The sequence below is a fragment of the Pelmatolapia mariae genome, linkage group LG20, assembly GCF_036321145.2.
Source record: "Pelmatolapia mariae isolate MD_Pm_ZW linkage group LG20, Pm_UMD_F_2, whole genome shotgun sequence".
Classification (NCBI taxonomy): domain Eukaryota; kingdom Metazoa; phylum Chordata; class Actinopteri; order Cichliformes; family Cichlidae; genus Pelmatolapia; species Pelmatolapia mariae.
In genome coordinates this window covers 33,936,710-33,963,965 of record NC_086244.1, presented here as the reverse complement: position 1 = coordinate 33,963,965, position 27,256 = coordinate 33,936,710, and the positions used below count along the sequence as shown (strand labels likewise).

The window sequence follows — 27,256 nt, the reverse complement described above, 5'->3', positions numbered from 1 at the left end:
TTTAATGATCTTCAGAAGTAAGTTAAACAACCATTTAATTTACAGTTTAAAATGTCCTCATGGAGGAACAGCAAAATACACTCAAAATGAAGGTTGATCAAAAGACAGTTTTCATATTAATCGCTGTTTGAAGTTTTTTTTTTCTTTTCATTTGTTTATCAAAAATTATAAGTGCCTTCAACATAACCATGAGAGTATTCAGCTTGCAGTCATAGAAATATTTACAACACAAAACTGACAAGCATGGTTTTTACTTTCAGCATCGGTTCACCTCCTCTCCCGTCTCTTTCAGACTGCGTTGTTTTGTTGCACAAAACAAAAAGAAAGACCCTGAAGAAAGACAATTATAAGAGGGGGGGGGGGGGGGGGGGAATACACGAGAGCACAGATTAAGGAGATCAGTATTTACAGCTTGGCTCAAGGTCACAATTAAGGGGAGGGGTGGAGACAGATGATTAACACATCCATTAGCGGCTTGATGTCAAGTTTAAGTCACATTCTTTGCCTTTATGATCCTACTTTAGCTTTTTAGAATTTGAAAAATAAAAGCATGCATATCTGCCATGAAGTCGTGGATAAATGACCTCAAGATGCAGTGCCTAATAAGTAAGAGAGTTGTTTTTCAGACAGCAGGGGGCAGTACAGGACCACATGGGGGGAATAGGAGCAGAATTGCAAACCCTACAGTACAATGGTCCTTTTGAAATGAACACAGAGTTCCATCATGTAAAAGCACTGTAATAACAGAGAAAGGTTTATGAACAATACAAAAAAAGGAATCAAATCTGCCCTCTGGATGACAAAATACAAAGTCACATATGAAAATATGTTCTGATCAAATGTTTTAGATACATTGCGCGTGTTGAGTATTAGCAAAAAAATGTTTTGGCACAAAATCAAGTTTTTTTTGTTGTTGTTTTTTTGGGGGCAAATATCAATCGGTAATCTTGTACAGATCCTCCCCCGCTGTTCCCCATCCCTGCCCCGGTCCAAAGAAAGATCTGATGATCTGTCTTGTAAAATATTCACTTGGTCTCTCCACATTGCTTCAGTCTTTAAATATTTATAATATTTACAGTTTCACAATTGTCAACAATACCTTTAGGCTTAAAGAAGATGCCAACAAAAATAAACTAATTAAATATTCTTTATATAGTCCCCTGTTGAGGCATTGAGTGTAAACTGTACAACTCTAATCGTCCCCTTACGAGTTCCTGGGGCAGGGAACACTTTGGGATGGAGAGTTGAGTCCAGAAATTAAGTAGAAATTTGCTGATGGTGAATAAGCAAAAGCATGTATGACTGATCTTGACTGATCGTTTTTCCAGGCAATGATTTTCTTTTATCTTGCACAAGCATGACTGATGTGATCACAAGAATTAGTCCATAACATGTATCATTTTATACTCAAATCTGTACAAAGTTCACAATTTCTCTTCAACATAGTGCAATGACTTCTGACATAGTCTTAAAAAAAATCACAATCACTTTTATGAAGATAAAAAATATCCCATACGAAGATATCCATCCACAGCTTAATGAATGCTATGAATAAGAAAAAAGGCTATGCACAACACCTCCAAAAATGGCAAGAATGAAATGAGCAAATCCTCATCCAAAAATAAAATCCCCCTCAACCCTTCATATCCTTTTCGGAAAGGTATAGTTTTTGGAATTCAACATCACTGGGTGACTTAAGGACTTGGTGAAGTGAAGGAGAAAAGGTGAGTTCATGCTAAATTAGGTTGTTTTGTTTTTTTCGTAAAAAGAAGTCCAACTCATAAAAATATGAGGCAATTCCAGCTTCCAACAAACTGGATGAGTCCGAAAGGGCTGGTGTTGGCTTAGTTCAGGAAAAAAAATGGAGGTAATTAAACAGAGGCGATGACAATCATGAGGTGAGGGGAAATGCTGGATATGCTGCTGAGAAGGTCCGGGGCCAGACGTGACAAGTGGCTCTCGGAGAATTCACAAGGTGGAAAAATCTGAACCACATAAGCTGGCTGTAAACCCAAAGAAGAAAAAATAACATGATGAGAGAAGGAGCAACATCTTCAACATCTTAGCTGTCTTAAAACACAGTAAAATGTGCAAATATAAAAACATAAAATGCTTAAAGTCAAACCTGAGTAGAGCCAGGGTTGGGCACATTGATGATGCCAGCTGCCTGTTTAGCTTGCAGGTATGTGATGAAGCCACTTTTCAAGGCTTGGGTTTGACCAAGGACATCTTCTTGGTCTCGACCACAGGGTAGAGCCAGTAGCAAACAGTAGTCATTTTCCACCTGCAACAGATATCAAGTTTTAATCTTAAAAAGTATATATATATATGTAGAAAAACAAACATAACGGCACTATCTTACGTTATTGCTTAATTAATTCATAGATCCATCGTTTTAGTCAGTTCTTCAAAGTCAGGTCCTGATTAAATCTATATTCAGCCAAATTTTAGAACCTGCTGTTCAAAGGTAGCAGAAATCAAATACTTACAGTCATTCTGCGTGCCACACTGTCCAGCTGGGAAGCCTCAAGCCTCATCCTCTGGACAATACGGAGAAGAGGACCTCCCTCTGGGGGTGGAAGGGAGCGCTGGGCCAGCATGGTGTTGCCGGAAACAAAATGTAACTGGACAGCAGCCTGGTCGTTTTTCAATGCCAACAGGCCTTGCCATACGATAGGATACTTCTGCATGAAGAAAATGAAAAAAACGTCTTTATTTTCCCTGAAAATAAATTCTACACGTCACCAAAGAGCTGGTCTGTCATTCTTCTTACCGTCAATAGCTGCACCATGTCAACGGAACGATGTCCTGAATGTTCCAGTTTGGCATCCGGCCGTGGCTGTACTGAAGTCGAAGAGGGTACTGCTGAAGTAGACAGGAAGGCTGGAGGGCCTTTCTGAAGAGATAGATCTGACTTGTGTGTAAGACCCATAGGGGACATCATGGGAGACTGGTATGAGGGTGAGACTGTATCCCCCTGTATTCGGGAAATGTGTGAGAGGTCCGAAGAGGTAGCATGGCGAAGGTGGGAGGTCTCAGACTTGGAATCACTTCCACACCCATGGGACTGAGACATTTTACCACGGTTACCCAGTTCAGGATCTGGAGGTACCTGATAATCCGAACCCATCAAGAGACATCATATTTTTTATTTATATTTTATGTATACGTTTAAATGTGCTTGTTAAGTTGAAAATGTATAGTAGTAGTATTATTTGCACAAATGTAATCATTAAAGCATCTTAACTCACCTGTGAAGATGTAACACCTTGGTTAGCCAGGTTGTGTGGTGAAAACTGGGATGAGAAGCCTCGAATGTCCCTGTAAACTGGAAAGGAGCCTGCACCACCTGGATGCATTAGGTGAACCCCATGAGAGTGAGGCGACACCATGACAGGACTAGATGCATGGACTCCCCGGATTCTGCTTTCACTGGAGTTTGGATGGATAAGCTTTCCTTCGAGTGGTTTGAGAGGTTCCTTTGCAGAAAGGTCAATGCTCTTCCCCGAAATAGGACTCTTTGAAGGTCCAGAGATATTGCCTGAAGATGCTGTTCCAGTCTCCGAGTCTCTGCGTGACTGTCTTGCCTCTACAGCAGCCTGTTCACCCCGTTGCTGGTGCATGAGGATGCGCTGGTGCATGTCTCTGTACTGCTCCATGCGTATGTTTGGGTGAAGTCCTCTGTGATCACTGTGAATCATCATTACATCTGACTGCAGCTGGGGAACTGAAGGTCTACTGAGTGCTTGGTTAAAGTGTCTAGGCTCTTCTTCACTTGCACTGTTGCCACCACTTGATACTGAACCTTGGGGACTTGAATGACAGTGCAGAACCATATCTCGAATGACATTTTGCTGTTGTGGGTTTGAGCGCTGTTGAGACCCCGGAAGCGGCGCAGACAGCGAATCACCTCGCCTTCCATAATTTATCCCAGGCATCGGCGGGGTGTTCATCCTGGCATCATGAGCCATTGACTGAGTGACACTGTGAGGTTGAATTATGACAGAGGACTGTTCTGAGTGCGAGTGATGCATAGCAGAATGATAGCTAGACATTGGTGGCATGCCATGAGTCAGGACAACAGATGTGCCGATAGGAGAACTGCTTGGAGGACAGGCTTTGACAAATGGTGAAGGAGAGTGAACAGCTGTTCGTGGAGACTGTGGTTCTTGCTTAAGGTGCAGAGCTGAGCGATCATTTACAATGCCAGGGCTGGGGCTCATGCGGGTTCCAGAGAGTGATGGGTGGTGTGTGACTGGGCTGAGATTAGACTGCTGCGCAGCTTTGCCAGGGTCCATCTTTTTCGACAGAGGCTCTGACCCTAGTCCTCTCTTGCCATGCTGCTGTTGTATCACAGGTGGGTTGTACATTAAGACTTGAGAAGAACTAACTGGTTGCTGGAACATCTTTACAACACCACCTTGGGGGGCTGTGTGATATGGAGACTCAGATTTGTCAGATCCAAGACTCTCCTGCTTGGTACTAGAAATAACAGGTTGAGAGTTATACGACTGGCCGGCTAAAAGGACTCCTGTGTGACCATAACCAGAAGGAGTTGGGGCTGCTTTGGGAGTATGTGACTGGGATGATGAGATGACTGGGTCTTGTTTTAATTGAGATTTGGAAACAGATTGCTGAAACTCTATATCACCAGCACTGGCTTGAGGAATCTGACTAATTTTGGCTCTCATCCTGTGAGGTCCTTCGGTTTTCTGACCTGAATAACTGAGTACGACAACACCCTCAGATGTATTGACCCTTAGGCCAGGACTGGAACCAGTAATGTATGGAGTGCTTTCGACAACAGAGCGTCCCCTTGTCCCATCTTCTACTATATCCATAGCAAGGCATCGGCTGTTCTCATTGGAGTTTGATCTGAATTTTTGCTTGGGAATGGTTAGGCCAATGCTTCGGTTGCTTAGTGAAATACGTGGAGTTTCTTCTGTATCGTAAGGCATTGGAATTCGACTTATTACTGAGGTAGCAGGAGAAATAACTGTATGCTGGTTTTTCTCTCCACAGTTCTGCTGTGACTCTGTCAGTGGAGATGGTTTATGATGCATGGGCTGGGGAGGTAATGGTGGCCTCTCGTCAGAATGTAACTGTCTTGAACCCACTGCATCAGAGGTATTTTCATTCTCTGACATTCGTAAAGCCTCTGACAGTGCTGGTGTGACTATAGTGGTAGGTATAGAATTGCTATTTGACGCAGACACATATTTAGGTTCCATCAGAATTTTTCTTAACGTGCTTGAACTGGGGTCAATGTCAGAGGCCTTGGTGTCTGGAGGCATTGGAGGATTTGCTGCAGGGGTTCCAAGTGCAGCTGATGCTTGCATTGAAGGAGTTACCACTTTTACATGACTTGAAGGGGCAACATAGATTCTGCTTTCTTCAGATCTCTGAGGCCAGTCAGGTGAAAGTGGCACTTTGGCAGGCCGCAATAGAGGTACACTTAACTGGGATACAGGTTGTGTGCAAGCAGGAGCAGGAGTAAATGTAGGAGTACATGGCTCTGCTGCTTGGGGGTGCTTTTTAACACTGGAGATACTGTTTGTGCCAGAATGAAAAGCAGATTCTTTAGGCACAGGCTGTTCAACCTCGGGCTGTTCTGCCTCTTTAGGTGTGTCGACCGTTATGGCGCTTGTTACATCTCGCCTACAAGTAGCAACAGCAGTGACTACAGAGGCTGCTGAAGTGGCCGCAGCGGTAACAGTGACTGCTTTTGAATTATTGGTTTCTGGGTCTTCTGGGATTGATTCAGGTAACTTGACTGGAGTGGACTCTGACTGAGAAACCTCTTCAGCAGCATCCCCTTTTCTGTTACCTGCCCCTTTACGACTTCTTGTCTTTTTCGGGGTTTTGGCTCTAACTTTTCCGGTTTTCCTGGGTGTTTCAAGTAAAATGGGATCTTCAGCTGCCTTAGATTCTGCTCCTGGCCGATTTGGGCTTGGTGTCACAGGACCATCATCTAAATCCCCGGCAAGAATATTGTTGATCACCATGTGAGTTTCAGGTTCCATAATCTCATTGGAGGAGGAGGATATCAAGGATTCAGGGGTGGGAATAAGAGCAGTGTAAGTGGGAGGAGACGTGAAGCTATCTGCATCTACGCATGTTTCTTCTGCTGTAATTGAATCAATAGCAGCTGCAAGTTCAGTTTCACTAGCAGGATTAGCTCGCTTCTCCTCCTCAACTTCACTCTCTGGTTCCACTGCAACAGGAGGCAATATCGTAGTTTGCTCTGAAGGTGGCTCTTTATATGGTCGAGAAGGCTGCTCCACTGTAAGCTTAGCAATATTTTCGACTGCCTGCTCTAATTCCATCTGTCGTGCTAATAATGCAGCAGCTGGATCAGCTGGAAGTTCTGATTCTGAGTCTTCTTTATCCTGTGCAGCAAGCTCTTTTGATTCTTTTGGAATTTGGTCTATTGTTTTTATTCCTTCATTATCTTGTAGTGCTGTCTTAGCTTTTGTAATAGCTGGAGCTTCAAAGGTCTCAAGCTCATCATCCTCTGAACGGAGTAAACCTTTTACATCATCAACACTAACACGGATCTCGAGATTTTTTAAACTGTGTGACTTGTCTTCAGCTATCTGTTTGGTGTTACGTTTTAACCTTGGTGTTTTAACTTTTGCACTCTTTTCAGGCTGCTGTCTCCTCTCTAAGGGGCCAGTGTCTAGCTTTTCATCATCAACATCACCAGATTTCTTTCCACCATCTTTTAATTCCTTTTCTTTTTTGTGCACTGTTGAGTTTGGATCTTCCACCCTTTCTGATAACTTGCCAAGCGGTTCAGTTTTAGGCTTAAGCTCTGGCTCGTTTTGACTTGCCATATCATCTTGTTCAGCTAGCTCTGTCGTGCTCCCAGACAGTTTGTCTGCTCTACTTCCTTTCTTGTTAGTTGGAGTAGATGGAGTCTGAGGTGTTTGCTGCTGCTTCTGGGTGCGGGGTGAACGCCAGCCCTCAGAGACTTTCACAACCTCTACTGTACATGACGCCTCTGTGTCTTCTTCCATCAGTTTCTTCTGATCAACCTTTACTGGTGATACATCTTCTCCTCGTTTGATGCCTCTTTTAGGTGGGCGTCCACGTCTAGTATTGGTAGAAATTTGAACATCTTGCTGTATTGGTTCTTTATCAGCACCACGTTTGCGCATGCAACGTGGTGACTCAACTACCTCTTTGCCAGCTTGGTCGTCTTCATGTAGTGTGGCGTAGACTGACCTTACGTTTCGCCGACGTGTTCTCCCATGGATCAAACTTGACTCGACGTTTTGTTCAGAGTCTGATGCATGTATCGGTGACTTGGATGTTGTTTTAGAGTCAACTGATATCTTTGGTGCTTCTGCACGAGGAGATGAAGCCCTTTTGAGTTTCTCTCGGTCAATCCGTTCACTCTTACGTGTTGCAGGTTTTTCAGTGGCAGCAATTTGGGAAGGTTGTGTAGTCCGTAATACTGACAGCGGTTTTGCCCTTTTACTCTTGGGTTGTCTGCGATTTGGTAACGGTTTTATTTCAGCCTCTAGTTCTGGCATGCACACCTCACCATCTGTTTCGGTTTTCTGAGATTCCTCAAAGTCTTTTGATTCTTGATTTTCAGTTTCAGGTTCTGACTTCATAGTTTCAGGTTTTTCTTCCATCTTTGGGCAGTCAGAGTAAGTGATTTCTGCAGTCTCTCTTTCAAAACCACCCAGGGAACCACCAGGAGTTGGAGGTTTATCTTCCACAATGGGAGTATGTTCCACTGTTTTACTATCACCACATTCCACCTTCAGTTCTTTTAACTCTGGTTTTGTTTCAGTTTCATTTTCTGGTTCTGAAAGAGTAAGCGAAGGGGATCTGTTTAGCTTAACAGCAACAGGTTTGAAGTCTTCCACGGCGACAGAGTGAGGTTGTGAAACCTCAAGGATTGGCTCTACTTTTTCTTCTTTGACAACTGGCACAGGTTGATCTGAGGGCGGAGTTAAAACTTCTTTCTTTTCTTGTGGAGACATTTCTTTAGGGGAAGGAACAAATGGTAAGGCAGTAGAGATTAATGAGGGGCTGGCTGATTTGTCATCTGCCTTTTGTACTGGCTCCAGTTCCTTATCAGGTATGATATCTTCACAGTTCTGAACTTCATTTCTTTTTATGTCTGGCACTAATGAATCCTTCTCAGTATCAGGCGGAAGGTGGTCTTTGTCTTTTTGTTGCTGAAGCTCCAAAAAACGACTATGGAAAAGCACTATCGGCTCTTGTGGGATGTCACTTCCTGCAGATTCAGGCTCCGCTTCAGCAGCAACTGGCTTGTTCAAAGGCCTTCCACTTCCAATTTCTAAATCTTGATCTTTACGTTCAAGATGCTGCAAACGCCGGGAATCCTGTTCAAAGATTGAGCTGTGAAGGAAACGAGAGGCAAACAATTCCTGGCGCTCTTGGTCCTGTGGCTTAAGTTCCTCCTTTTTATCATGCAGCTTTTCATCAGAGTTAGTACGAATCTTTTTCTTTTTCATATACCAAGAAGGTATTGGTCGAGGTGTTAGTTCCACCTTGTCCTTATCTGAACACCTGTGGGAGGCTGGAAAGCGTGAAGGGAGAAAGGACCAATTGTCTTCCCTAGAAGAATACAATGTTTTGGCTCTTTCCAGGAGTGCTTTTGTATCAGGAGTTATAGTTTTATCCAAAGCAAAGGAGTAAAACTTATTCTTTTCCAAGGAGCCTGAAAGCTTCAGGTCTGTCATCCTCTTATCACGATCCCTGAGGATGTAGGACAAGGAACTATCTGACTTGGACTTGTTTTCTCCATCATCATCTGAATCAGACTGCACTTCTCCAGGTTCCAAATCCTGACCAAGGCGCTTCCGAATGCTTTCATGCTTTGAAATATCACTTTGGAATGCCATTTCCATTCTGAATGAATCAGGCTTTATCCCTCGTTCCCAGTGCTGCATTAACTCTTCATCACATCCAAGCAAGGACGTGTTAAGCTTTGGGAGCTCAGTGTCAGAAGACTGAAAATGTCTAGGCATCAGGTCCAAATTGTTTTTCAATGACTCGGTGTGTGAAAATTTCTCACCTGCTGTTGGAGAGGATTTTCTTTCTTTATTTGTACCTGTCAAAGAGACATGGGCTGTTTCATCTTCCTCGTTTTCAGAAGACTGAGCAGCTCCTATTGATGATGACATGGTGTAAATGTCTTCATTGAACTTTTGGGAACTTGAAAAGTTGCGCTCTCTTTTTAATTTGAGTATTTCAAAGTCAATATTCTCCAATTTCTTTCGTTTACAGTAAAATAAATCATCACTGGCCACATCCGGTACTGATTTTTCAAAGTCTTGAACGAAATAATCCTTTTCAAAGTCACGAGTCTCACTGTGTAGTTGGTTGTCAAACTTGACTCCCTTATCAGGCTCGCCTAGCTTGGATCTGAGCCGTTGACTCTGTTCAGTTTGTTTTGTGCAAATATTAGTCTGGTCAATGTGCACAAATTGTTCATCTCCATCAGAGTCTCTGGATTTCGCTCTGCCTTGTGCGTTTTCAGGCATAACTTGTTTCTGTTCTTTTAATTCGTCCAAATCAACGGTGTTATCATCTGATATTTTTGTAAAACTTGAAGTATTTTCCCTTTTTGAGCTCTCTAAATCCATTTTAAGGTAGGGAGAGTCTAACTGATCTGTAGAATCTTCAGCCAGTTGCACTAGTTGTGAGTGCCGCTCCAGAGGAAGGCCTTCGGAGTTGATATCACTGTCTTGTCCTTCTTTTGGACTATTAACTGAAATCATCCGCACACATTTTTCTTTGTGGTGATCCTTTTTATGAATCCCTCTCATCAAAAGATTCTTATCCAAATCTGTCTCCTTAGCACTGTTCCACAGCTTATAAAGTCCAGATCTACCAAGGTCCTCTTCACTAGTTCTCTTTTGTCGATCAGCTTTACCAGAGTCTTCAAAACGCCTTTTCCTTGCAGCTAGACGGTCAATATCCACTGAAATGCCACTGTCAAATCCCATTTCAGATTTCCCATGTTTTTTGGCTTTGATTTTACCATCTTTGTCAGTGACCTCCACTAAACTGTGCATATTTTTGTCTCTGGGAACCTTCCCATGCTTAGCAATATCAATTTTTGATGGCTCTGTGCGGAATGGAGGACTCCTCTGGTCAGCTGGAGGTGATGCCAGTCTCGGACTGTCACTCCCACCCCTCTGTATTTGTTTTTCTTGGACAACATGACCAATCAATTTTCCTTCTTTTTCTTTAACTCGTGTTAACTGCACCACACAAGGCAGAAGGTCTAACCTCCCTTTACTTGAGCTTTCTTTTTGGATTTTGCTGGCCTTACTTCGCAGAACAGACTCAGGACTAACATCTCTTTCAAGTTCAGGTTCTGGTTCACATGTCTGGATAATAGGTGATGACATTTTAAGCTTCTTAACCCTCTGTTTTTCACTTTTGTCTTTGTCTCCTCGTTCTTTTCGTCCAGTCCTCTTTTCCTTTTCAACCACATTCCCACTGTCAATTTCAAAAACTCTGTCCTTCTCAAGTTTTTCACTTTTATTATACCTTTCAGAGCGTGCCTTTTCAAGTTTTTCAAATCTCGGTGGAGATATTGAACTGCAGCTACCACTTCTTTCAGAAGATCGACAACAAATACGGCGGTCTGAATCGCTTGGTATTCTCTCAGAGAGTGATGGAGATGCAGTTGGGCTAGCAGGTCGGCGAGTGGTAATGTGAGACGGGCTCTGGCTACGCTCAATGGTCCTCCTTCCATGATCGCGTCCACGATCTGTTTCAAAGCGCTCCCTTTCTCTTTCACGTTCCCGCTGCAGATAGCTGTATTTACGTATGTCCTGCTCATAAGGGTCAGCTCTGTATTCCCGATATTCCCGAGGGTCTTCAAAGTATTGTGGATCATAGTAATCTCCCTGATATGGGTCCCATTCAGTGTAGAAGTCCCGACTTCTGGCAGGATATTTTCGACGTGGATCTTCAGTGTACGTTCCAGGTGTTCTAACATTTTCATAATATTGTCTTTCTGCTTGAAACTCATATTGGGTTCGTCGATCATCCCTGCCAAGAAATAACCACAAATCTTTTTCAGTTTTAATATTAGACAGTCATGGATTCAAATTATTTTGTAAGCCAATTTCACAAACCTTCTTTCAGAGAGAATATCATAAAAGTCTCGAATATCCTGACCAGATGCCTGCATTGAACGATAGAAGGCCATCTGACTTTCCTGATTTGCAAAGTCCACCTGAAGAAGGAAGAAAAGCTGGTTAGAGTGTATCAAGCACAATAACACAGAATGAAATATCAGAGAAAAATCTATATTTTACTTGCCTTGATTTTATTCCCCCCTATTTTCCATCCCTTTGTGTCTTTAACAGCTGTTTGCGCATATTCAATGTTGTTATACAGAATAAGGGCCATTCCTTTCATCCTGTCAAGTACAACCTACAATAATAGCAGAAAATAAGGTAAAAAGTCTAGAAAGCAAACAAAAGATTAAAAAAGAAAAAGAAAAGTGCAATAATGAGCAGAAAATTAAACAGGCTTACCTTGACAACATGTCCGTATCGGCAAAAATGACGAGTAAGAAACTGTTCAGTTGTATTTGATGCTAATCCATCCAACCAAACGCATGTCGTTGGCATACTCTTCCCAAAGCCCAGCTGCAAAAAGAGAACAAAATTTCAGTCAGCAATTCATTTATCTTTTCAACTTACACAAATTTCTATGGTTGGGAAAGACAAGAATGTTGTAATGGTGTAAAGGTTAGGATTTACATCTAAAATCAAACAAATTCTTACCTTTAGTCGGTTGTTTCCAAGATACTCGCCATCCATCTTTTTTATTGCCTTACAGACACTGGCAATGTCACAATATTGTAGAAAGGCATACTGTGGGGCTCCATTCACCTTCTTAATGTCAATATCCTTTGGAAAGTTAAATGTTCTGTCAGTAAGCCTGATTATCTCACAGCACACAGTATGGCAACCACTGCATGCTTTGATTCTCAAACTATAAGAAAATTAACCTACCACTATATCTCCAAAACGCTGGAAGATGTTAAGCAGGTCATGGTAAGTAGTGGTCTTCTCTAAGTTTCCAATAAATAATGTCCGCGTGGCCTTTGGATGAAACTCATCAATCCTCTCGTCTAAGGGCCGGAACTCATTCTCGCTTTCCGTCTCTAAAAATTGCTTAGTGTGAGCTTACTGATATGCCAATATTCACGTTTTCTTTACAATGCAGTTGGCAAAGAAAACTTACCGGGGCCATTCCAGGCTGTGACATCAATTTGCATGCCAAAAAAAAGCTTCCCCTTTGATGCTGCAAGGGCTTTCTCTTGGTCCTCTTGCTGACGAAAAAACACAAGCCCGTAGCGCTCTTCTGAAGCGCCGTGGATTTGCACAGATGTGACCTTTCCATGTTTTTTAAATTCATGGAACAAACCATCCTTCAGGCTTGTGTCTGTAAATAAAGCAAATGAACGCACCATTTAGCAAAAAAATACAAAGGTAGTTATTTTTTAAAAATAAAATTTGCCTGAATTTCATGCATCACTATTTATTTTTTGTTTTTTACATTAAAAAAGGCACTTTATGCTCACATACTGCTAGAGTACCACTAAACTAACCTGTTGAGCGCACAGGGAGATTTTGGACCTTGATGCCAAAGCTTTTGCGTGGTTCATCCTTGTCAAGGGAGGATAAGGGAAGTGCTGAAGGTGCAGGCACAGCTGTTGACTGCACTGAACGTGCTGGAGAGTCATCGCTTGAGCTACTGCTAGAATCACTGTAGCAAAAGAGCAACATGAATTTAGACGTTAAAGCCTCATAGTCATCTCTCGCATTAGAGATGCACAATAAAAATTATGTGCCTGGTTACTGACTATCCAAGAGTAACACTTGAGAATATAGTTACATTTTTACTTCAGACAAAATATACAGCTGCAATATAATAGCTCTAGTATATATACACACACATATATATATTAGGGGTGCAACGATACACAAAATTCACGGTTCGGTTCGATACTTTGGTGTCACGGTTCGATATTTTTTCGATACAAAAAAATGTTCGTGCTTTTTTAATTTGTCATTTATTAAAATTATAAATATATATTTTAACTCAAAAGTACAGTTTTTAAATCTAATGTTGTTGAAACGATAAAGTAATAAAAAAATAAATATCTGATTGAGAAATCCCTCATCTTTGGAAAAGAGAGTTTATTACAGAAAAATGGCTCTTTCCAAAATAAAAGCTATACTATACGCTTCTTCTGGGGTATACTCTCAGCAGCATATTAAACATATCAGGTCCCCATAAGGAGAATCATGTGCTAACAGCTGTCTAAATGACTCGGGTAAAGTCTGTAGCATGCGTGCTTGTTGTTTTTGTCTGCTTCCACTTGTCTTTGCACTAGGATGATGTCGGAGTAAATGTGCAGTCATATTCGTTGTGTTCCCACTAGTACCGTCAGCGTTAATCTGAAATGATGTTAACGCCACAACACGGCAAATCTCCGTTAACGAGCTACCGCGGATCGCCCCATGCGTGGGGGCAACACGTTAAAAATGGTAAATGGCCTGTATTTATATAGCGCTTTACTAGTCCCTAAGGACCCCAAAGCGCTTTACATATCCAGTCATCCACCCATTCACACACACATTCACACACTGGTGATGGTAAGCTACGTTGTAGCCACAGCCACCCTGGGGCGCACTGACAGAGGCGAGGCTGCCGCACACTGGCGCCACCGGTCCCTCTGACCACCACCAGTAGGCAACGGGTGAAGTGTCTTGCCCAAGGACACAACGAACGAGACTGTCCAAGCCAGGGCTCGAACCGGCAACCTTCCGATTACAAGGCGAACTCTTAACTCTTGAGCCACGATCGCCCCAAGCAAACTGCGCTAACGCAGTAGTTCCCACCCATGTAATTGAGCATTGCGTGGCACATCCGACATACTGTTTTACTTTTGTCCATGACGCGCTTACCTTCAGGCTCATACTTCACATGAAAACCAAGATAGTTCCAAATGCAAGATCTGAATGAGGGTGGGGGAGGTTCAATTTGCCATGTTGCAACGATTAGCTTCTGTCTTGCTAGCTTGCGCTGCGCTCAGTGGATCTGCACTCGACAGTGCAGCCTAGGCGGAGTAGTCGAACGCAGATCCACTGAGCTCTCAACACAGACAGCATCGTCAGAAGAAAAGTTGATGAAATAAATTAAAAATTTTGTATTGTTCGATACACATGTGTACCGAACCGAAAGCACTGTATCGAACGGTTCAATATCGATACGAGTATCGTTGCACCCCTAATATATATATATATATATATTTATATATATATTTGTATGCCAGAAAATGCCAGAAATTACTACTAGTGCACAAACAACAACAACAGTTAATATATGACTTTTGTTAACAGTGCTTTAAATAAAAGACCTAAAATCCAAAGACATGGTTCTGTCTAAACTGAAGGGAACTGCAAAATTACCAAGGTTAAACATTGCCTTTTCAAAACTATGCATAATTTATCTCCACATTTCAGATTAAATATTGTATATACAGATTTTCATTTTGGAAAAAAGAGCATATAATGCATTGTGAATGTGGCCTTGCACTGTTTAAAAAAATGCAATGGCTCCCAAATGATGAGAAAAAACACGCCCCTCTCCTCCCAGTTTCACATTTAGATGCTGCATCGAGTTATGAGTACAAAAACATTTGTACATGAGTCGCAAAATTCATGGCTGCCTCATCCACCTTTTATTTCAAATGATTCCCATGTCTGTCTCAGCTTTCTAGGCCCTCTGCTGTTTGTTTCCTTCTCACTTTCTCCTCCTGTGCTCAGACACTCCCGGAAGAGCTGCTGACGGAGCCTGGCCTGTGGGAGTGGGCAGGCAGCCAGCACTGGCCAGAAATTTCCAGTTCCAACTGGATCTCACGGAGGGGGGGGAGCCATTACCCATACACAGAGGTAGGCAGTGAGAAAAATATAGCAGCCGTCTCCTGAAATTTCCCCATAGCACTTCCTCATCAAACCACATGTGTCGCTACATGTCGTTAAAAGCTGTGGACTTTGCTGTGTCCAAAGGTGATGCCGTTAACCCCTCTCCAGTATGTTTATTTATGCAGTGGAGTAAATCCTCTTGGGCAGACATGCTTAAAACGGCAGGGTTCTTCTCCATTTGATTTACTTGTGAATTTATAGAAACTCGGGTGAAAATACGGTCACTACAAATATAGCGACATACAGCAGTGCACAAAAATGAAACTGACATCACAATCACAAAAATGCACACACAGCATACCAGGAAACATCGAAAATCCACATATCCTGTGCCATTATGGTATGAGTCTAAGCTTTTGTATGCAAATAATTCGACCTGTGGTTAGGTTGTGTGAGAGGGTGTGTGAGATCAAACTACCTAAACCTTACTTTATTTTTAAACTTGTGTTTTGGTTTTATTTTGGACAAAATGAGTACTATATTTTGCCAAATGTATCTTTAAAAAAAGACTTATGATAAGTTTAGCATGTAAAGTATAAAGGACATGAATAACACATGGATCCATACTGAAACCAGACTCAACGCTGCTCTATTGAAGGCAAGCTAGCTGTAAACGTAAAGCCTTCCTAGCAGAAATAAAATGCGTCTCAACTTAATCCAGTTTATGTAAAGCAGTTCAGGTCAAATCTTAACTACGTAACAATTGTGTCACTGAAGGTATCAAAGGTCATTTTCCAAGCTACTTTGGCTCCTATCAGCAAATAAAACACGGGCAAAGTTTTAAAAACCAACGAGGGAGGGGGACAATCAAGTGTGGAGTAATATTCCCCGTCATGCCGTGTCTGTGAAATGTATTTTTTTTTCTATCGTGCAGACACTTCTCTGCAATTGTCACCTTACACCCATTGTATCTCCTGCTGGGCGGAGCCTCTAGATATGACACAGTCTCTAAAACAGAAACAACGAGCCTAACTTTCCAGGTTTGGCCATAACACTGTGTCTGTCTGTCCACACATACACATGCTAGTGAAGAAAGCGACATAAAGGCAAAGTAAACACAGCCTCCACATAAATAGGTGTCACCTGTTCTGTAAAGAGCCTATGCTAACGAATGACGGAAGTAAAATGCACACATCTTGCACAAGTCTGAGTTTGTTTGGTGTGGGTGTGAAAAGTATTGCGCAATCCATAGTTACAGATGATAAAAACATAAGCTGAGGAAACCGCATTTATTGAACACAGATAATGACGGAAATATCAGTTCATTTCCAAGTGCAGAGGCCAGTTTGGATCCAGAAGGCCACAGACTGGGATGCACAAAGGTAAACAACAGCACATAAGTAGAAATCTTGACAGGAAGATTAAGCTTCACTCACCTGCCACTCGTACTGCTGCTGGTACTGCTGACTGAGTCTGAACTGGAGGAACGGCTGCGAGAGCCTGACCCACTGTGGGAGCGTGGAGGACGAGTGGCCTGACTCACCAGTCTCTGAGGAGAGGGATTTCGCGAATGCGTCGAATGTGGAGACCGGCTACGACTGTGGCGGTAGGAACGTTCCCCACGCCGACCCCTGTCCTCCCGATACAGGTCCCTGTGAACCACACTGGCCAAAGTAAAGGGTTCCCGGGCTCGAGACTCGTAGCGAGGCTCGGAAGTCTCAAATCGACAAGGGCTCCTGCTGTGGGAGCGGTAGAAGCCAACCCCGCTGGAAGTAGACCCTCCGCTTCCTCCCGTTGTGGCCCCTGAAGATCCACTTGTTCCGGTGTTCCCAGAAACGGCACTAACTATAGTTCCACCGACTCCTGACGGCACAGTTGTACCACTTCCGCTGGAGGTACCAGACCCGCTCCCAGCTGTGCTTAGAGTTCTCTCCCTCGCATCACGGTAATAGTCTGTTTCATAATGCCGCTGACGGTCAAAACTGCTACCAGTACGCTCGTGAAGTCCATAGGCAGTGTGATCGTACCCCCGATCCCGACTTTCAGCGGTCCTAACAAACATGAAGAAACAACAAGTTATATTACAGTTACACTATGGACATAAAAAGATAACTGCTAGCATCAGACAGTGGACAAACAAAAATTAACAGGTGTGTCTGGTGCGTTTGTCAATAATTATACACATGGAAAGATTGGGCAAAGTGTTTTGAGAAGGGCCAAGCTAGTTTTTCCCCCCATCTTAAAGAAAGCACTATACCAAGGGGATTAAAGTAACAGCTTGAGGAAACTGAGCATCAAGTCTGACATGTTTTCATGGCCAAACCATTTATGGCTTTCAGATGAACTGTATCAGATTCTTCTGCGACCAAAGCTACACTAGAAATCCTCTTTCTAGAACAAGAATGCTGCTATCGGACTGTTTTTCGTGCATTTCTGTCAACTCCAAGGTGTTAATATAAGCTTTATGTTCATTCTTTTTTAGATATATCAGTAAATCAACATAGCACACCAACATTTTCAGCAAAAGGCATGCATCTGGTTTATAACAGAACAGAAATCTATATTATATATCAGAGCTACCGTAATAACAGGAATGGCAGATTATGTCATTATAGGCTGTAAAGTCCTACTGGTCTGCACACTATAACAGAAGCCACTTCTAAAGGCGTTTTATTAGTCAAGCCTGGATAAAGGTTTTCGAGGTGACTTTTGACGAGCCTTTTGTTTATATCGTTACACAATTTGACACCACTTGTTCCTCTGAAAACTGAATCTCCTCAGTAGCATCTTTTGTGAAGACGCACATTAGAAACGGCCCTGAAAGGACATTCTGTTCAGACCCGAACACTCGCTTTCTGAATAAAGCAATCAGAAATTAATTTGGTAATACGACTGCTGTGTCATTACAGCAGTCGTATTACCAAACTCGCCATAATGAGCGGGACAGGGCGGCAATTACCACCGTTTGAATTCAGATCAAATTATAATCAGCAAATTAGCCACGATGTTCCGACACAGGGCAGAATATGGTTTAATATGACAACAGTTACAAAACTTCATTATAGTGCTTCTGTAGATTAAAAAACACGGCGTTTATTCTTCTAGCAAGTTAAAATCAGAGGATGGTCAAATAGTTAGATTATAGTCAGACTTTAGAGAGGAAAAAACTGTGAAGTCTTATTTAATTTACTGCAAAAACACTATATTTATATCTGTGTAACACAGGTATAACTAATCAAATAACTAATAAAATATATGTCTAGTCAAAGCTTCATAAAGCTAGTGTAATAGTAACTAAATAATACTAGTAACTGTATTTGCTGTATGTGTGCACAGTCTGTTCATAAGGCTGAAAAAAAGAGAGAGGGGAAAAAAACAACAAAAAACCTTGTGCTGGCAAACATCCATATCATAAAACTGAAACATCCTGAGGTTGATTTTGTGCATTGACAAAGGTCCCATAGTTCTGGTGCTTTCCAGAACCTGCACTACCTTCTTCTCTCCTCCCCTAACATTTCCTGCCAATCTCCACACTGCACAACTCACTGTCTGAAAGAAAGAAAGCCTCATGTGCAAACTATACAAATGTTAACAAGACTTGGAAAAAAAAAAAACATTATCTCATTTTATTCCACAGACTGACTTTTTAAATTTCCTAAATGCAAATCTTTTGAAAGGTTTGGCCCAGCAGAATTTTGTCTATTTGTCTAAAAATGTGTTTATGTAAACATTTCCTTGCTTTTTTATTTGCCTGTAGTTGAACTGCATGGTCAAAAAAAGCTTCATATTAAAGGTAACTAAGCAGTGTCAGGGTTATGAAACGGTCATGAATGAGTTTTGCTTTGCAGCTGGTTCCTTATGTGTCATCACACGTTTAATGGTTTTACATTTACAGTTTTTCAGCGTTTGTGCTCTACAGCTTTAAAGTGGTGATTCCACTGCAAGTCTTCTATCACTTGATTTGGATCATTTAATTAGTGGAAATTCTTGCACAAATAAAGAATGTCAGTGTTTAATGAAATCTGGTGATTCAAACCAAACAGCTGACCTAACGATCTGGATTTCTTTAGCCACTGTAGTGAAATTAGCTGCCTGCATCTCAATCAGATGCTGCCTGCATCTCACTGAGACGTCAAATGGATTAGACCTGGTGTTACAGAAGGCTTCTGCAATTCCTCATAAGACATATGACACAAGCATCTTTCCTCCTCACTGTCATTTGGTAAATGATGCTGAAGATTAGATTAGGTTTTACTTTTTTGTTTTTGTTCCCAAATCTGACCATTACACCTGTGTTCAAAATATTTATGCTCATACTTTATTGCTATATTTAAGGTGACCCCCCAAACATCCACTTAAACCTAACCCTTTGTATTACATTTATAACCCATTTTAACATCTTCTGTGCACCATAAAGTGGCAAACCTGGAAATATTCATCAGTGTTAAACCTTTGACATAACCAGGTAGTAACCAGGATGTCATCCATGAAGTCTTTTCACTAAGGGTCGTAAGACTCAACAAAAGACTGTATGCAGCGTTCACACTGCTGAAAAATCTTGAGGGTAATTTAAGTTTAGGAGACTGACACCACGTCTGTATTTCGTTGCATATACATAAGAGTAGAGCAGGTTAGGAGAAAATACTCTTTCAGCTTATTTGATTTAATCATCTGTGTGCTGGATTCATGAATAACATCTATGCTATAACGATGTCGGCTGTGAAAATGACGGATTACCTTGACCCCTAGGTGCTCTCAAAAATGCTAATTTGCTGGCGCAAGGCTCACTGCTCAACAGATACCTTTCAATTTCTCTTCAATTTCACTCTACACAAATCAGGTTTTACATTATTCATCGAGCTTAAAAATAATTCTGTTAGACTTTCTTGACAGAATTTCCATCAGTGTTTGATTATTAGTCTACTGCGGAGCATGCTAAGCACCTGTTTTGGGATACGTGAATAGCATAATTATGAGGAGACATGCCAGCAGCATGACAAAACGCTGCCTTGTATGGAGGCTCCGTCATATGGGAGCAATGCATGCATATCCATTTAAAATCAGTATAAGAGTTTAATTGTTAAATATCCATTTTGCAGTACAAACAACAAATTGAATCTAACTGTTGAGAATCTCTTTGTCTTGCAAGCTAGAACACAAACTACAGAGCTAGGGTTTAGCGATATCTAAATGTTTAATTTAATTAAAAAGAAAATTTTGAAAATAAAACAACAAAATAGGAATATTTCTTCTGGTAATCCAATAACTGGAAGTCACTTCACCACTCAGTGAGTTGCACGATTACATAGAAACATTACATACATCTCTGTTGTTAAATGGTAAAGCTTCTATAGTATAAATGGCAGAGAAAAGCCAGAAAATCTAAAAAACATTACAAAAGGAATATCCTACATAAAAATAATATTAAATGTGCTGCGTGTGTTTCAGGAAGGGTTGTAGGTCATTTTTGTAAAACAGTTACTTAAAATATTTTTGCCACTGTACTGTTTCTAGAGTTTAAAATGATATTTAGGATTTCGATTCTTGTTTTAAAGCTGACAAAAATTCAAATATTCATTTAAAATGATACAGAGCTGACAAATGACTACAATTTTCTTTCCCTTGTCACTCTACCAACATTTTAATAAGAACCAAAATTAAATCAGCAGAATTGTAATATATAAATATGTTGTTTTGGTTTTTTTTAAGTAAAATTGATTTTATATTAACTAATGTTCATTACTAGCAACTGGTCAGAAATGAAAACTAAAAAGATTTCTGACAAACAAGGTAATATAAGCATCATGGTTCATGGACCGAACATGCTTACGTGCACATTCAGGGCCCAGGCAAATAATTAAATCAAATTAATCAAAGCAAAATTAATTAAGCAATAAATATATAAACAAACTAAAATCTTAAAGTGTGACTGTAACAAAACATGAATTAGTGAAAAACACGGAAAATTTATTTGATCTTCATCACTTTTTATTTCTTTTCCTTCTATTTTACTGCGTTTAGCCATTAGGAGAAGCCCACCCCCACACTTCAATGTATATTTTTTAATCATAAGTATGTGACAAATACTTGAATTTTGAGCATTTTAAAAGATCCTGTAGTTTTTCTTATGTTAAAATATTAATATTTTATATTAAAAAAAAACATCTTTACAATGATCATTCGTTATAAATATCAGCTGCGTTGTGAATTCTAAAGAGGAGAGAGGGCTGGGGGAAGGAGTTGAAGGTGGGGTCAGGTCAGGTGAGAGGCAGAGCAAAGAAAGCAATACAGGTAAGGTTCAAACTCACAGGCAGTAATAATGCACCAGCTATTTTGGTTAGTGTGGAAAATGGAGAGAGACAGGGGTTCAAACTAGGGGGTTAGAGAGGACAGCTAAAATGCACAGGGCAGGACATACCAACCTTTTGAGAGAGTGGTAACTTGACCTATTATTCCAAATACAATTTTGGGAGATAGAACTTTGTGAGCAAAAACTGGGCAAAAATGTTGAGTGGAGAAGGGAAAAAAATGAAGAAAACTAGTTCACAACAGAATACGTAATCCTCGTCTTCAGCACACGGGACCTCATGAGCACAAATGAGTGGTAGTGTCTGTTTAGTTAAAACAATGAGGACAACTTTGGCCTTGTAGAGATCCATGTTAGGATGCTTTGTGTGCTGGAAAATGTCCGAGTCTAAATATCCATCCAAACAGAAGTGGAAAAAAACAAAACCTGTGTTGTATTTCAGTCCAATGCAGTAAATACATGATATCCAGGAATCCACCTTTAGTTGACCAGTGATTCCCCAACAGCAATGGTTGATGTGAAAAATTAAGTCTTGCGTCTTTTGCATTAAGTCCTGCACATTCCACTTAGGCTAACGCCGTTCACAGCAACAAAGTAGTCAAATTCCTTTTGTAGAGGGAAGGAAATATGGCCACAAAAAGTTAGGAATGAGGAAGATGTCACATGAGTAATCCAAGTTCTTGTTCATAGTAGCACCATACTCATCCAACGGTGAACAACATGCATAACAGTTCAAAACACTGTTGGATGTTTATGTCTGCCTTTTCGCTTTCAAACAGAAGAGAGTGCATGCTGTCCCAGCCTGGACAGAGTCAATATCAAACACTGTTCACAGGTGCAATGCGCTGCTGACACGGTGTAATTGTATCCAAAGTTTAATTATAGTTCCACATTTAGGAAAGAAGGAGGTAATCCATAGATTTGACGTAGGTTATCTCCAATAGCATGGATGGTAGCAATTTTCCAGTCACAATTTCCAGCAGTCCTCTTTGCATTGTATGATCCAAATGTTCGCTTTGCTCATCGAGTCTGCAAGTCTCAGTTGTTGAAAAGTTTAAAAAGAAAAAAAAATCATCTCCACAAAAATAAGGCGGGAATAAAAGTCTTTTGCTCACTTGTTTCTGTTGATTCTACTGAGTCGGATCACCAGTAGAGGTCTCCCAGCACTCAATTTGTAATGCCCTGATTTTAGACATAATCCCAAACAAAATGAAAAAAAAAAAGAACCAAGAAAGCAACCCATACCTTTAGAATGACCGCATATCCTTTAAGTACTGGGCCAGAGTTAATCCAACAGTGGGGAATAAATATCCTCTGTAGATCCTCCACATGACTCCAGCCCGCGACAGAAGTGCACACCTCAGTGAGGTGGGCATTATAACTTAAAGCCAAATTAGACTAATCCAAACAATGGTGTTCTATACATGTAATGTGTGCTCTTGGATGTTTGGTTACATGATGAAAAAGGGGTGATATTAATCCTCCGACAAGGGCACGTAACTCCAGATTAGGGGAATCCCGGGGATGGCTGCTGGACCACTCTCTCTTTTTCTCTCTTTCCCCCACTCTGTATTCTCTATCTTTCTCTTTCTCTCTCTCTCTCTCTCTTTCCAGAAATCGCCAAAATCCTGGGAAATTTTACGATATCCAATCTTTGCCCCGTATTTTCCTCAAATGATATTTCCACCTCACAGAGATGCTTAAAGGTCACAAAGATAATCCCCAACAGCCATTTAAACTACTGACTATCATTCAACTATCAGATACACTTGCAAACGTGCCCTCGTTTTAACAAAAATATCTTAAGTGTCTACCTGTAAGTAGGAATCCAGGAGCGCTGGCCGCGCTCTGAGGAACTTAGAAGGGATTCCTATTAGATTTCATTGTCGAGCACAAGCTCATTTTCTCCTCTTTAACCCCCAAACAGGTAAATGAACAGATGGTGAAAGATGGTTGGAGGTAAGGTGTTTACCAGAAACTACGGTTCCCCCTGCCTTCAGAGAAACTTTGTCCACTTACCCGTCTAGTCTGCGTTCATAGCGTCCATCTCTGCTGTGAAGCGACGTGGGGGGCCCATACACGGCCCCCCCTGCCGCCCTTGTGAATCCTGATACATCCCGGCCGCGAGAGCTTAAGGACAGACTATCGTCCAGCCCCCTCGCTGCACTAGGAATTGTTCCTGGTTCATTGTAATCAGTGCGCAGGTCTCTGTCCCCCATCTTGTTGACAGCATTGTGAGCCTTCTGAGCACTTTTAATGTCCACAAAATCCACAAAGGCCGCGACTCCACCTTCTGATCCCCGCTTGGGCAGGACCTTGACACTCTCCACTCGTCCATATCTAAAGTCAGAATAGATTAAAAGCATGGTTACCACCAGGTTCGCAGCTGCAAATGTGTTGCATAACTTTTTAGGAATGTTAAAAAACACACAGGGTTCTGCACAGTCCGGAAAATGACTGTGCGTACATGTGCACAAGTGTCTGTGGCAACGAGGGAGATGAGGCAATTTTGCTACTCTTACTTTCCTTACTGTGGTACTTTCTAACACGGCAACAGTAACCCAGCAACTGGACTTGAAACCCTGCCACATTGCGTGTTAATAAATGCATAGATTTTCTAAAATTAGCACGTTTTCCAAGCAAAAGGTGCTGCCATGAAGACACAGCTACTGAAAAACACACAGATGAGGTTTGAGCAGTTTATACAGCGATGGGGTTTCTTTAAGAAATTCCTCATTAATTTACTGATTTATATATATATACATATATATATATATATATATATATATATATATATATATATATATATATATATAAATAAATGTGTGTGTGTGAGTGTGTGTATATGTGTGTGTGTGTGTGTATATATATATATACACACACACACACACACACACACACACGACGCACAAGCACACATGCAGAATATATTTATATTATATATTATAGCCTTTATTTATTTTTAAGGTGTAATGGGAGTTATAATTGCTGAATACACCCTTTTCAGCCTTGAAAATGACAAAACACCTGATCAACTGAGGATTCAATTTTGGGATGAGAAGGCTGTTACAGAAAATTTCTCCCACTGGAGGGTTAAGAAGCTGTTATCATCTTCTATCACCCCCACCACCAAAAAAATGGGTCTTTTGGGAGTGTGATTGTTTGCTGTCCAAGACAGACAGTAGGGTGATCACAAAATTTATTGGCATGCCAGTTCCCAACACCGAACAGCCCCCGACGCCATTTTAGAAAAGCTGTTCACACTGCTTACTCATTCTGTCGTCCCCCATCTTCAATGACTTCTATCACACATTGGGCTGTCATGCACCTGCATACCCTCGCTACCTCTGGGTTAACGCTGGAGCTGAGGTAGCGAGCTGAAAAAAAAGAAAAAAAAAGGGCTCGCCAGCACCGTTCCCCCTACTGCACAAAAAAAGAAAGAGATGCTGCCAGTCGCCATCCCCCCCAAACATAACGTTACGTTGTACTTTATACAGGGGGTTATGTAAATAAAACGGTGTATATAGGTAGCTCATTTTTACTGCTGCTCTCGGAGGCTGCACGTATTAGATACGAGCCATATTTGTAGCTGAGCCTCTGCATCAACCCACTGCAAATAATAAGACCGCGAGAGGGCAAAGCACCAAATGCATATCATCTGTTTTTATATTTCATCCAGCTGTAGGTTTGGAAGAGGGTGGGGGAGGTGGGGGGGTGCTGTGGGACGAGTATGGCTTTCGGTTACACTGTGGTTATTAAGGATTAATGTTGCCATTTAGCAGCTTTCGTCCGATATGGCGACGCCCACACAGTGATAATAATTAAAAATCCAAAACAACAACAATAAAAAAAGGTCTCATATGGGCAAACTGGTGTTTTTGGGGCAGTCTGGTTTCCAGCATATGAACGGAGAAGCGGGCTGCTATTTCCTTGACAGCCGAGAGAGGAGAGAGGCGAGAGCGCGCAGACAACCGTGAAAGCCACACGCAGGAAAAAATAGAAAGAAAACGTATTTAAATCATTATTCAGCCCGAGGAAGATAACAAAGAGCTAAAGGCACACAGACAGTCTCCAGCGGCTCGCTCTTAACCAAAAGTAGCAATGGAGCTCAGTGCGATTATGGCAGGCTGCATTACAAATATACATGTGTGTGCGTGTGTGTGTCTGTGTATACATGCATATGCTGTCTGATCTCCCCTGAAATCAGAACACGCTGCAGGCTGTGCGAGTCAGCGTCGTTTTAACAACCATTTTCTGTAAACACTACAGCGTTACAGCACTGCACATCTGCTCCGCGGCACAGCCGAGCCCGGTCAATCACAGCCAGTTTGCCGCGGCGATGTTGCAGCGTGGACGGCGGCGTGACGGCGTCACCTTTCGGCTTCTACAGACTTGTGTTAAGATGTAGGAACGGAGCAAACGGCACGCTCTCATAGATGGGTGCACAGCGTGCTAATACACCGCGGTGTGTGTGTCTGTGTGCGTGTGTGCAGGTCTGACTGGAAGCAGTGACCTGACAAACTCACAGAGTCGAGTCAGACAGCAGAAGCAAACACAGAGACTTTATGGTGTCTGCCGGAGATGCGGGCACGTATAAAAGCACGGGGCTCTCCGTGTAGACTGAACTTTGTTTACACTGATTGTGCACCACAAAAACAATTAACAAGAAAAAGCCCCTTCTTTACGGTCACCCGGTGGAAAGGTAGGCTGCTTAAAAGTCAGCCTGCTGGCAATGCGCACCAGGAAGACGTAAGAGGGGTGAGTAAAGTTATCACCTAGCCCGACAAGTTAATAAGCGTGTCAAAATGGCAAAACCATATGTCCGCTGGCTGCTTGGCTTGGGGTGGCTGAGGCGTGCTAGCAGATTTTGCTTTTTCGTCTCAGCTCAAACGCAGGAGCACCGTGTGTTGTTGTTGCTGCTCGGATTGTGTGTATGGAGAGAGAGAGAGGGGGGGGGGGGGGGGGACTGACAGCACAGTTGCCAAATGGGACTTTGCTACAGGGAAACCTCCTGCTTCATCCCGACTTCTCTAAAATGTGACACAACAGAGAGAGATGCTGGACGTGCACCGCTCTTAACATTACAAAACGCGCACAAACACACACACACATACACACACGCCGCTCATTTGTGTTTCTACTCACCGCTTGAAGTGCTCAATAATTTTCTCCTCTCGTACATTTTCGGGTAAATTTCCCACCCATAAATGTCTGGTTTCCCGGACCATACTGTGTGCTCCTGCTCCCCGATCATACAGATGAGTTTGCTATGTCCGTTTCTCCCCGTGCAAAATACAAAAGCTCTGCAAAATAAACGGCGGACAAGAAAAAAGATGCTTGGCGCAAATCATTGACTGCTCGTTGTGGCCCAATGTAAACCATTAGGCTGGATCCCCACACGCTGTTTGATACTCTTCAGTGTTAAAGCGCGATCTTGCACCTCATGAACGCGCTCCGGTCTGTTCCCGTGACTAGGCGCGTCCCTGACACCATGCGACCTTTGGGTGTCGAAAGAAAGCATGTAGCTTCCTAAAAAGATGCAGCAACTTCGCTTGTAATGAGAGGCACACCGCGCAGGCGTGGCTTTGTGTGTGAACTTCTTTTTTTTCCCTCCCCGATGAGACGGTCTTTCACCCCTGCGCATGCGTGAGAAAACCCCTGGTTGAATGGTGGTGCTTTGACATCTGCAGCTTCACAAGAGGATCCCATCAGTGGCAGTTAAGTGTGGCAAGGTGAATCATCCTGCGCACAGCACAGTGAGCCCAAGTTTGGTATTTTTATGTTTCAACGTCGTAATAGTTCAGTTGTTATCAAAGCACAGGCAAAAAAAAAATAAAAATGTCACCCCATAATTGTAAAGTGAGCCATCAGCTCACATGTTAAAAAGTTACCAAAGCCTTCAGTGTTGCTCCCTGTCACCTAGCTGGTTGGCACTCATTTACCATATCCAACTGCTGGGACTTCAGATCACTGCTCTGTTTGTCTGCACAACAAATCAGCAGAA

General features: G+C 42.0%; 1 protein-coding gene across 1 annotated transcript; it reads right to left on the bottom strand.

Moving 5' to 3' along the window:
• On the bottom strand, positions 1-26,783 carry spen (spen family transcriptional repressor). Its single transcript, XM_063465370.1, has 15 exons — positions 26,398-26,783; positions 23,272-23,592; positions 16,382-16,996; positions 12,623-12,780; positions 12,256-12,456; positions 12,024-12,175; positions 11,793-11,918; positions 11,541-11,654; positions 11,323-11,436; positions 11,136-11,236; positions 3,252-11,049; positions 2,774-3,112; positions 2,490-2,684; positions 2,126-2,284; positions 1-2,003 (listed from the first exon to the last, which is right to left on the bottom strand). The coding sequence occupies exons 1-15, from the start codon at positions 26,478-26,480 to the stop codon at positions 1,872-1,874; spliced, it is 10,608 nt and encodes a 3,535-aa protein (XP_063321440.1). The 5' UTR covers positions 26,481-26,783; the 3' UTR covers positions 1-1,871.
• Positions 26,784-27,256: the final 473 nt, after the last annotated feature.